The following is a 12,256-nucleotide window of genomic DNA, read 5'->3' on the forward strand; positions in this document are numbered from 1 at the left end:
AGCGCATGGGCCTGGGAGTGAGAAGGACCCGGATCCTCATCCTGGCTTCACCACCTGTCTGCTGGGTGACCTTCGGGGAGTGACTTCACTAATCTGGGCATCAGTTACCTCATCTGGAAAACGGGGATTAAGACTGTGAGCCCTTGTGGGACAGGGGCTGATTAATTTGTATCTACCCCAGTGCTTAGAATAGTGCTTAACACATAGTAAGTGCTTCACAAAAGCCATTATTATTATTATCGTCATTTTTAATTGATGGAGCCTGGGGCCCTTACCTCCCCTTTGCCCCTTGGGAGAGTGTGTCTTTTCAAGCCGGAGTGAAGGATGCAGGTGGGATAGTGAAAGCAGGTTTATGTTTCTGCTGTTGGGCTTGAACTAGTCCCTCGAGAACTGTATGGCTGTATTTGTGTGTATGTGTAAACGTGTTCTTTGTGTTTGAGCTTCTTTCTGAGCATCACGCTAAAAAGTTGGTTCTTCCCCTCCTTTCTAATAACTACGGTATGTATTAAACACTTCCTATATGCAAGGGCCTATATCCTGGAGTAATAATAATAATAATAATGTTGGTATTTGTTAAGCGCTTACTATGTGCAGAGCACTGTTCTAAGCGCTGGGGTAGACACAAGGGAATCGGGTTGTCCCACGGGGGGCTCACAGTCTTCATCCCCATTTTACAGATGAGGTAACTGAGGCACAGAGAAGTTAAGTGGCTTGCCCAAAGGCACACAGCTGACGAGTGGCAGAGCAGGGATTCGAACCCATGATCTCTGACTCCAAAGCCCATGCTCTTGCCACTGAGCCACGCTGCTTCTAGATAGATACAAGAGAATGAGGGGAGGTAAAATTCCTGTTACTGGTCTTAGACTGAAAGAGGGAGGGAGAACAGGTATTTTATCTCCATCATATAGATGAGGAAGAGATGATATGCGTGAAGCATATCAGGGGCGAAGCCTTCTGTAAAAAGAACTACTGAGAATATTCCATGAGGTGGTGGCCTAGCCCAGGAGTAATTTTCCAAAATAGGGATCACGGGATCCAGGCTTTCCCAGTTTTCTTGATGAAAGACTCCAACAGACCACGATCAGACTTGACTTTCACTAGAAAAATTAAGACACCACCAAGATGTAGCATGGCCTAATGGAAAGAGCACGGGCGTGGGTGTCAGAGGACCTGCGTTCTAATCCTGGCTGCACCATTTGTCTGCTGTGTGACCCTGGGCAAGTTGCTTAACTTCCCTGTGCCTCAGCCACTTCATCTGTAAAATAGGGATTAAATCCTTCTCCCAGTTTAGACTTTGAGCCCTATATGAATAGGGACTGTGTCCAATCTGCTTCTCTTTTATCTACCCCAGTGCTTAGCATAGTGCTAGACACACAGGAAGTACTTAACAGATACCCAAAAAAACCGGTCATCACCCACCCTTTGGGAACTCTAGAAATGCGTTTTTTTCACTGTGAGGATAATTTGACTTGTTAAATACAGGACGCGGTCTGGATTTTTTGAGACGTCCTAAAGAAGGACCATCACGGCAGATTAGCTGAAATGCTTTCCAACTATCTCAAATGGCGTTTCTCCCAGATGCCACAGGATCTCTGGGTCAAAATATAAGGTCATCTGGAGATGGATCATCTGTCTGACCGGATTGCTTTGAAGAATTCCAAAAGACTGTGTTCTAAAATGAAGAAATGGGCATTTTAATCAATGATAAGGAAGATAAATTGGGCTCCGCACATCTTGTGCCCGTTTCTCCAGGGAGGGGACAGCACTGCTGGCTTTGTCTATGTGGATTTCAGGGTCTGGTTGCTGCTGAAAGATTTTGAATGGATCCCAGAGCCCCTTAAGGTGCCTGGAATCCCACACTGGCTTGGAGGGAGCTGGGGAATCTCCTAATTTACACACATAAGTTTCCTCTCAGAGATATATTTTTTTCTATGGCAAGTGGTCAATCAGTGGTATTTAGTGGGAGTTAACTGTGTGCAGAGCACTGTACTAAGTGCTTGGGAGAATACAGTACACAGAGTCGATAGACACATTCCCTGTGCACAATGAGTTTACAGCCTAGAGAGAGAGAGAGCAGCTATGATACGCCACCACGGTTCGTGGAATTGAGAAGCATCACGGCCTGGTGGACGGAGCATGGGCCTGGGAGTCAGAAGGACCTGGGTTCTAGTCCCCGCTCTGCCACTCGTCTGCTTCGGTGACCTTGCCTGAGTCACTTCACTTCTCTCTGCCTCAGTTACCTCATCCATAAAATGGGGATTAACACTGGACTGTGCCCAACCTGATTAGCTTCTATCTACTCCAGCGGATCTACTCTATATTGACCGGCACAAAATAAGCACTTAACGAATACCATACAAAAAAAAAAAAAGAATTGGGGACCTAAAAGAAAACGAAGTGGAGGTCACCAGCTAGACAGTTCATCACGAGAACCAGAGTAGCCCCTCAAGAGCAGTGAACATGCCTTTTACTCTGTTGTTCTATACTCGCCCCAGTGCTTAGGAGAGTGCTCTACACCCAGTAAATAACTCAATGAATACCACTAGTTTATTGTAAGCTCCCAAGGACCAATTTGGTCCACAATGGGTACTTGATAAATTCCACTGAAAGCGACGATGAGCTATCTGAATCGAGGCAAAATAGGTCAAGACAGCTATTTCCCCAAGCACTGGGCTGCTAACTTAAGCATTCTGCTGCCGTGGTCAGAAACAGAATACTGACTTGGAGAGGCCTAGTAGAAATAATGATCACGGTATTTGTTAAGCAATTACTGTGTGTCAATCACTGTTCTAAGCGCTGGGGTAGGTACAAGATAATCAATTTGGACATAGTCCCTGTCCCACATGGGGCTCACAGTCTAGATAAGAGGCAGAATATGCATTGAATCCTTACTTTTTACCTCTAGCCTGATCCCCTAATGGCCTTACATAAACTTATGTTTCTTATCGGTCTTTGTGGGAGGGATGTGAATACCTAGATGAAAGCGTGAAAACAGATTCACCAACCGAACAGTAGCAGCATGACCTAGTGGAAAGAGCTTGGGCCTGGAAGTCAGAAGGACCTGGGTTCTAATCCCAGCGCCACCGCTTGTCTGCTGTGCGACCTTGGGCAGGTTGCTTCACTTCTCTATGCCTCAGTTACCTCATCTGTAAAATGGAGATTAAGACCGCGAGCCCTACGTGGGACATGGACTGTGTCCGACCTGATCGACTTGTACCTACTGCTGCGTTTAGTACAGCTCCTGGAGTTCAATAAGTGTTTAACAAATGCCACAGGAAAAAAACCCAATACCAAATACGATGCCTCAGTGGGTCTAAATAGAAACTTATCACAATGCGTCCTCCTTATATCAGCCTTTTCACCATTTTAGTATCGGCAGTTAACTTGCAACTATAGGAGAAACTTGGTATGTGTCTGACTTTTGGCTCTTCAGTGCAGGGGTCAGATGGGGATAGCATTTAGCCTCAAAGTATAAAACCACAGACTATATACCTGCAAACTCTTCGTATATGGCTGACTCTGGCCCTTCGATGCAAAGGTTAGATGTAGATACCATTTTGCCTTAAAGTATAAAACCACCGACGATATACCCGCTCCACATTATACAGACTTCTTTACTCCCTCAGAAGGGGCATCAGCCATTCATTCAGTGCTATACACCCTGCACACGCTTAATCACATCTTGAAATCCTAAGAAATGAAAGCACTGTATTGGGTCGGCCTTACGCTGAAAACAGGCTAATTGTCCTCAAGCATCCGCCTCCAAGATCTCCACATCCCAGCTCCGCCACTGGTCAGCTGGGTGACCGTGGGCAAGTCACTTAACTTCTCTGGGTCTAAATTCCCTCATCTGTAAAATGGCGATTAACTGTGAGCCTCACCTGGGACAACTTGATCACCCTGTATCTACCTCAGCGCTTAGAACAGTGGTCTGCACATAGTAAGCGCTTAACAAATACCAGCATTATTATTATTATGAACAGACACAGAGTTGCCCAAGCAGACTTTCCTCTGAGGAAGTAACGTGCCGTTCATTTCTCTCAAAGGCGGAATTGACTTCCACTGACGTATCTGACCCTGTGCTGATTATTAAAGGGTACCGTGTAAGCTAAACTCTATGAAAAGGAAAAGATGAGTTTGCACCACTCAGAGATGGAACAGCAAGATTAAAGGCACTATTTTGGTCCATAATTGTCTAATATAAGGGACTTGCACAGCAACCCAGGACCGGGTCATCAGGAAGGGTCTCACTGTGGCTTGGCGGAAAAAGCCTGGGCCTAGGAGCCAGAGGACCTGGGTTCTAATTCTGGCTCCACCATATGCCTTCTGTGTGACCCTGGGCAAGTCGCTTGACTTCTCTGGGCCTCGGGACCCTCATCTGCAAAATGGGAATTCAATATGCGTTCTCCTTCCTAATTGGACCATGAGCCACATGTGGGATCTGATCATCTTGTATCCACCCCAGTGCTTAGTACAGTGCCTGCCACAAAGTAAGCACTTAAAAATACCACAGTTATTATGATGATAAGAAAACTCTAACTTTGGCTTTGGCTCTCTACAACATCAGCACCAGGAGGGTGGGAAATCTCATCCCATCTCTTTAAGCCCCAACTCGCCGGCTCCCACAAAATTTGCACCGCCCTTCCCATAGTCACCCATGCATCCGAACACCCAGGGGCCTTTCCCCGCAGATACCTGCAAATTCTCCTGACAATCTACGAACTGCGGTATTGGTTCAGCTAACTATGGCATTTGTTAAGCTCTTATTAAGCACCAAGCTCCGTACTAAGTGTTGGGGTAGATACAGGATCATCAGATCGGAAACAGTCCCTGTCCCACACGGGGCTCGCCGTCTTCATCCCCATTTTACAGATGAGGTAACTGAGGCACCGAAAAGTTAAATGACTCACCCAAGGTCAAGAGACGGAGCAGGGTTAGGACCCAGGTCCTCTGACTGCCAGTCCTCTTCTCTTTCCCCCAAAAGACTAAAGACTCGATAGGAGAGGCAGCCCCTACTAAACTGGGCTTAGCTTCCATATTCAATTTCCCTTTGCTCTTGGACATAAGCTTTTTCGCGTGGCTACAACCACTCAATCTAAAGAAGCAGAACTCCTGCATAAATGTCCTGTAGATTTGGGAGCTTCAAGTTTCAGCCCCTCTAAAACCAAGATCAAGCACTTGGATCCAGACTGAAGCTTGCCCCTAAAATACGGATGATGGAGACAGATCTTTACCATCTCCCGGAATTTCTCTTTCATCTCTGGACTCCCAAAGCTGGAGTTTCTCAGAGGAGTAAGGCATGCTTTACCTCTTCCCCAGCATTTTGTCAACTGCTGATGCATTTAATGTCTTCATTACTTTCCACGTGGAGCACCATTTCTACCTCACTCATTTTTAATCAGGGAAGCAGCGGGGCTTAGTGGAAAGAGCTCGGGCTTGGGAGTCAGAGGTCATGGATTCAAATCCCGGCTCTGCCACTGGTCACTTCACTTCGCTGTGCCTCAGTTACCTCATCTGTAAAATGGGGATTAACCGTGAGCCTCACATGGACAACCTGATTATCCTGTATCTACCCCAGCTCTTAGGACAGTGCTCTGCACATAGTAAGCGCTTAACGAATGCCAACATTATTATTATTCTTATTAATCAGGTGGGCCCAGTGTTGACTATATGCCAACAGAATCTCCACTGGGTTCAGAAGTGGCCACCACCATCCCCTCAACTCAAAGACCATTGTGGGCAGGGATTGCCTCTATTGCTGTACTGTACTTTCCAAGAGTTTCATACAGTGCTCTGCACACAGTAAGCGCTCAATAAATACGACTGAAGGAGTGAAAGAGGTAGGAGAAAGATCAAACAGCAATTGTCCAAGATGTGCTGGGGTTCATGAGGATGGAAACCAGGAACTCCAGGGGACTGAGACCGAAAAGTTTTCCAGAACCACAACCCACCGCCAACCTTTCCACCAATCACCATTCCAAATAAGCGTCACCTCCTATCCCCGTCTTCTCCCGGAAATGACCATCGCTTTGGAGATGAGTGTCTGTTTTCTGTTCCCAGTAAGTCACCTGGTCCGTTGGATCCACAGTTCAGCTCCTGCAGCCTCAGGAGTGAACGATCCAAGTTATCCCTCCAACTGGAGCTTCCTCCATGGTACTAAAAACTCAACCAGGATTCTGGTTTGGAAATCAACCACCCAGTTTTATAAATGCAATCTATTTCCCTGAATGGAGTAAAGCAGGGCAATGCAATTAAAGTGCAATATTACCGACAATTCTGACAAAAGCATTTTGAGAATATTAGTCCAGGGTGGTGCTACGCCCCGACAATATTCATTTTTTTTCAGCTAGAGCAACTATCTCAGGTGTAACCAAGCAAGTCACTTTCATTTAATTCTCCTTCTGAAGACATGACAGCACCTGTACCATTCCAGAAATAATTGTTGTTATCCTTCAGAGTTTTTGAAACAAACGCAATCATCCTTCTGAATTACTGGCTTTCCATGACAATCTTTCTAAGTTGCATTGTTCTAAACTAATATCTCTCAGACAGATTCTGAATAATGTAAGAGGATAAAACCCACATGAAAAATCAAGAATTCGGAAATGGAATTTAAGCTGTCAAATTTGAACTTAGTTGATCTTTATTCCCCTAATAATCTTCAAACAAAAAAAAAACATTTCATTCTAGTTCATAAAGATCATTACCTTGGAGACTTTAATATCTTTGAATTTCCTTCCTCATAGTTTTCTTCTTTAAAAGTTAAAGCATACCTTGCTTCACCGAACTTAAAAAAAACCCTCAAATCCCGCAGCTGTTGTGGAAAATAGCATTTGAAATATAATGCCCTGCATTTCCTCTATAGTAGAATGTGCTTGCAGGGAAGACACAAGCTTTGAAGACTAAAATTTCCTCTTCCCTTCTCCTAATGGAAGGTTTTATAAAAGTTATACTGTATGCCAGTTTTATAAGAATTTAAATAAAATCCTCCTAAATGAGGAGACATGAAGTTTTGTAATTAAATTAATTTAAGGCACAAGTTAAAATACTAACCATTCGACGGTATATGAGATCAATACCGGGTATATAAAATGTACATTAATCCCAGGATTCTGGTTATTGTAAACTGAATCTTTTAGAAAAAGGGGGCATGGTGCCTGTCTACTTGTTTTGTTTTGCTGTCTGTCTCCTCCTTCTAGACCGTGAGCCCGTTGTTGGGTAGGAATTGTCTCTATCTGTTGATGAATTGTACTTTTCAAGCGCTTAGTACAGTGCTCTGCACACAGTAAGCGCTCAATAAATATGATTGAATGGATGAATGAAAAGTCTCGCACAATGAAGAGGAAAAAAAAGTCTAAAAAAGCATCCTCTTTGGTAAAGGAACCAACTTTGGCTCATCAAAGATTTGTCTGCACTATTAGACTTTCTTTATTAGGAAACCATCTGCAGACCATGGGTGGCAATCAAAGGGCAAAAGTCCAAAGAACTAGAACACATTTTTTCATATAATGAAGAAGTTACGTTCTTGAAGAACCTTTATTCTAGGAAAGCTGTATTATCACTTCGATTTCATGGGAATTAATGAGTTACGGGTTTGTCGATTCCAAGCATGATGGCCAATTTTAAGATACAAATTCCCGTATTATGATGTCCATCCCTGGCAGAATTTTTTAGCCCCTCATAGACCCCTAATCTTATTCTTCAGGATTAACTACAACATTGGAAAATTGCAAAAACACAAAGAATTGCCAGAGTACCATACGGTATAGTATAGTAAGACTGAGGAAGAGGCTGGGAAGTATCGTAGCATTCACATTTTCTCAACCAGTTCTTCCCACAACAAACCTGCTTGTGCCAACATGATCAGACCATACCGGAATTGACTCTTATTGGGAAAATAATTTTCCCTCATGCTTCTTTCCAGTAGTAGAAGGAGGAGATGGAGGAAGAGGAGGAGAAATTATGGTATTTACTGAGCACCCAATTAGTGTGGTGCACTCTACTAGGTGCTTGGGAAGTATAGAACAACCAAGTCACCCACTCCCTGGATACAAGGAGTTGACGCTCTTCCGGGGTGATAAACACAAAACTATTTAGAAGTAGAGAGGTCAAAAAGAAAGTGGACATGCATGCATGTGTGCTAAAGTGGATATAAACCCGTTCTTAGTGTTACTGCAAGTTAGTTGAGGTCAGGGAACATGTCTACTAACTCTCCCGAGCACTTAGTACAGTGCTCTTTACATAATAAGCACTCAAGAAATACAACTGTATTGGCTAGAATTGGCTAATGGATGTTGCGACTCAGAGTTCTGTGAAATTAACTGGGGAAAGCTTGTTGGAAGAGTTAGGACATTAACAGGAATTTGATTATCTGGGACCAGATCCTAATACCGGAATTTGACATGGGGAGGAAAGAACAACAAAACTGTGAAATGAGAACAACTCTATAGCAGAAATGCTGGTATACGATTCATTTTAAGACTTTGGATGATGAATAAATAAGAATATACGAGTTAATGAATTCCTTGGAAGCCTACATCTCAAGTCATGGAAATTTCCCAGGACGCAGTATTTCACGCTTTTATCTTCTTGGTATTAGTAATAATATTTATTAAACACTTACTTTGGGCAGAACATTTTACTAAGTCAAGAGCTGAGTATAGTGCTCTGCACATAGTAAGTGCTCAATAAATATCAGTGATTGATTGATTAGGTGCTGGGAGAAAATACCCCAGTGGGAATTAGACATGGTGTTGGTATTTGTTAAGCGCTTACAATGTGCAGAGCACTGCTCTAAGCGCTGGGGTAGACACAGGGGAATCAGGTTGTCCCACGTGGGGCTCACAGTCTTAATCCCCATTTTACAGATGAGGGAACTGAGGCACAGAGAAGTGAAGTGACTTGCCCACAGTCACACAACTGACAAGTGGCAGAGCTGGGATTCGAACTCATGAGCCCTGACTCCAAAGCCCGTGCTCTTTCCACTGCGCCACGCAAGGTGCTTGATCCCTCTGGGCTCACAATCTATGAGGGTGGCCTAGTGGAAAAAACATGGGCCCAGGAGTCAGAAGATCTGGGTTCTAATCCCACCTCCTCCACATATATACTGTGTAACTCTGAGCAAGTCACTACTTCTCTGTGTCTCAGTTCCCTCATCTGCAAAATGGGAATTCAATACCTGTTTTCCCTCTCATTTAGACTGTGAGCCCCATGTAGGACCTGATCACCTTATATTCATTCAATCGTATTTATTGGGCACTTACTATGTGCAGAGCACTATACTAAGCGCTTATAATAATGTTGGTGTTTGTTAAGCACTTACTATGTGCCAAGCACTGTTCCAAACACTGGGGTAGATACAAGATAATCAGGTTGTCCCACAGAGGGCTCACAGCCTTCATCCCCATTTTACAGATGAGGTAGCTGAGGCACAGCCAAGTCAATGATTTGCCCAAGGTCACACAGCTGACAAGCGGCGGAGCCGGGATTAGAACCCATGACCATATATCCACCCCAGCACTCAGTACGGTGCTTGGCATAGAGCAAAGCGCTTAATAGATACTACAATTATCACCAATTATTAAGAGGATCATGGATGACAAAGGTCTCCAAGCCTGGTTCACTGCTGCGAACAAAAAATAAGCGCAACCCCATACTGGTGAAGAGCTAAAAAGGATGAAGATAAAATTTGAAAGTTTTGCTTGCACAGCTCCTTCTCCCAATTTGGCCTCCCTAAAACCCTATGATATCCTAAATCAGACATGATAAAGAATAATATGTCAGCCCTCAGGAGAATCGCGGTCCGAGATAACTGGAATTCTTGGCCATACACTGCACTGGGCAACTTTCAATCAATTGTATTGTATCGATTGAACACAATCAATTGTATTTACTGACCTGACTGCGTGCAGAGTTCTGAACTAAGTGCTTGGGAGAGTAATAATAATATTGTTGGTATTTGTTTAAACGCTTACCATGTGCAGAGCACTGTTCTAAGCGCTGGGGTAGATACAGGGTCGTCAGGTTGTCCCACGTGAGGCTCACAATCTTAATGCCCATTTTACAGATGAGGTAACTGAGGCACAGAGAAGTTAAGTGACTTGCCCACAGCCACACAGCTGACAAGGGAGAGTACAATATAACAGGGTTGGTAGACATGTTCTTACTTCAAAGTTAAAGAGTGGTTTCTATCATTAAATTGAAATAGCTCTACTTTGAAGATTTGTGGCAACAGAAGTATTTTTTAGAAAACTTCCTTTCCCACAATCACATTCTCACGTAAAGTCTTGGTCCGAATCCCGTATGATTTGATGATTTGGGGTAATAGTTAAAGCCAAGGAGTAGAGTTTGTGGCTAAAATTCAACCACTTTTAAGCCTTTGGCATCTCTGAGGAAAATGGAAGCAAACCATCCCTGAACTTAGGTTTAGAATTTGCTAACGATGAGTAAGAGTCATTTTGCCATATGGTCTTCTGAACGCATAATTCTTCCCTACAATCTGTTTGGACTCTGCATTTTGGCTAGCCTGCTGAGGAATCAGAGAACGTTGCCTCCTCCTTGGATAAATGGTCACGGGTTCTAATCCCGGCTCCGCCGCTTGTCAGTATTGTGGGAAAAACCAACTGTGAACACGTGCGTGGCATTGAACAAGGTCCTTCGACACGATTTTTCCTTACCGTGGGGCTTTGCAAGAACGCGGCCCCGGTGTTATAGAAGAGCTGGCTTCGTTGGCCACCCTCCACGGTTTACAAAACTGAGCTCGGGATCATTTTATTGGTCTGCAATTTTGGCTCCCTTCAGAAGGACTCATTAAAATGGAACGAGTGCATTCCACGGGAGCATCGAGAATGTTGGCCTTCCTCCTGATAAAACTCCAGGTGATATATCCGTCCTTCCGAAGGGCAGCCTCCAGGGCCTCACGTATCGCACAGTCAGCGCTCAATAAATGCGACCGGATGAATATCGTTCGGTTTAGCCCCGATCCTTTCCTTTCTCATACCCCTAAGCGGGGTGATCTGAAAGAGTCGTCCCGGTCTGACGCGCCCTCCCTCAGACCCGACGGAACCCGTCCCCACTCCCCCGGATGAACGGTGACCAGTGGCGAAACTCACCATCCTACTCGAGGGGTCGGGGGCCGAGGGGAGACCATACCTGAAGCGGGTTGGGTGGAGTCAGAGGCGACGGAAGTCTGTGTCCCGGTGACTGGTTGGGTTTCTGAGGGGAACTCGCCGGCTGCTGGGCTGGAGGGGGCTGACTTTGGCTCTGGGACTGGGTCGGAGTCGGCGGCTGCTGTGACTGAGGCTGGGCCGGGGGCGGCGGCAGGGGCTGGGCCGGCTGCGGCTGCTGACCTTGGGGCGGCGGCTGGGCCGGCTGGGCGTGCTGGCTGCTGGGTGGCTGCTGGGGGCCCGGCTGCTGCTGGAGCTGTTGGAGATGCTGAAGCTGATGAAGCTGGGAATTCAGGGATGAGGTAGCTACAAGTAAAGAGAAGGAAGGGGGGATTCCATTACAGACGAAATCCCAACTTGGCGCCGTCTCCCGTTAAGAGGCCGGTAAACTCTGCCCTGGGAAAAGCTGTCTCGGGTTTGGTCGGTGAATCTCCGGAGCGCTTAGAGGCGCTATTATGCGTGGAGCGAAACCGAGTCACTTTGTAGGGAAATTGAAAATCTGGATAAGGAATAAAATCCACCATATGTCACTTTGGGGAAAACCATGCCATAAGACTCATGGGAGGCTACTGGAAGCACAAGTGATTTACATAGCTATCAGGCGATAACACAGCACTCTTATTTCACCCTGCCTAGGCAATATAGCAAAATACAGTCATCCTTCAGAGATTAGACTTAGCTCCTTAAAGTTCTCCCTGTGAACATTAAACTCCCCCGGTAAATGCCGGACTGGAATTCGATCGGGATGACAAGTGGCTTATAATCCCATATTATTTTGGCAGCGTCGCCGGTGACGTCACTCACGCCATCCCGCCTCAAACGAGACCGACGGAAACGTCCACTTTAAGTTCACCGAGTTACTTTTAAAACGTGGCGTCCATATGTCCCTGGCCCTGAAAAGAGCATCTCTAAATTTTCTTACCATCTGGCCGAGTAATCTAGTACGGTCTGGCCGAAAGCATCTACCAAATTGGAGGGCTTACGGTCCATGATCGAAATTGACCGTCAACAGAAGCTGTGCTTCCTTTTCCTAGCTGGAGAGATCGGCAGTGAGCGTTAGAAGCCCTGAGGGCTCTTAAGGAGCTGGAAGA

General features: G+C 45.3%; 1 protein-coding gene across 1 annotated transcript in view; it reads right to left on the bottom strand.

Annotated features, from left to right (window-relative positions):
- The window catches only part of POU6F2 (POU class 6 homeobox 2), a 314,537-nt gene that overhangs the window by 105,645 nt on the left and 196,636 nt on the right, over window positions 1–12,256 (bottom strand). Inside the window, exon 4 of the mRNA XM_001512057.5 lies at window positions 11,152–11,471. Within this exon, the coding sequence (XP_001512107.4) occupies window positions 11,152–11,471 (320 nt within the window). The remainder of the gene's footprint in view (window positions 1–11,151; window positions 11,472–12,256) is intronic.

Source organism: Ornithorhynchus anatinus, chromosome 8 (genome assembly GCF_004115215.2).
Source record: "Ornithorhynchus anatinus isolate Pmale09 chromosome 8, mOrnAna1.pri.v4, whole genome shotgun sequence".
In the NCBI taxonomy this organism is placed as follows: Eukaryota; Metazoa; Chordata; class Mammalia; order Monotremata; family Ornithorhynchidae; genus Ornithorhynchus; species Ornithorhynchus anatinus.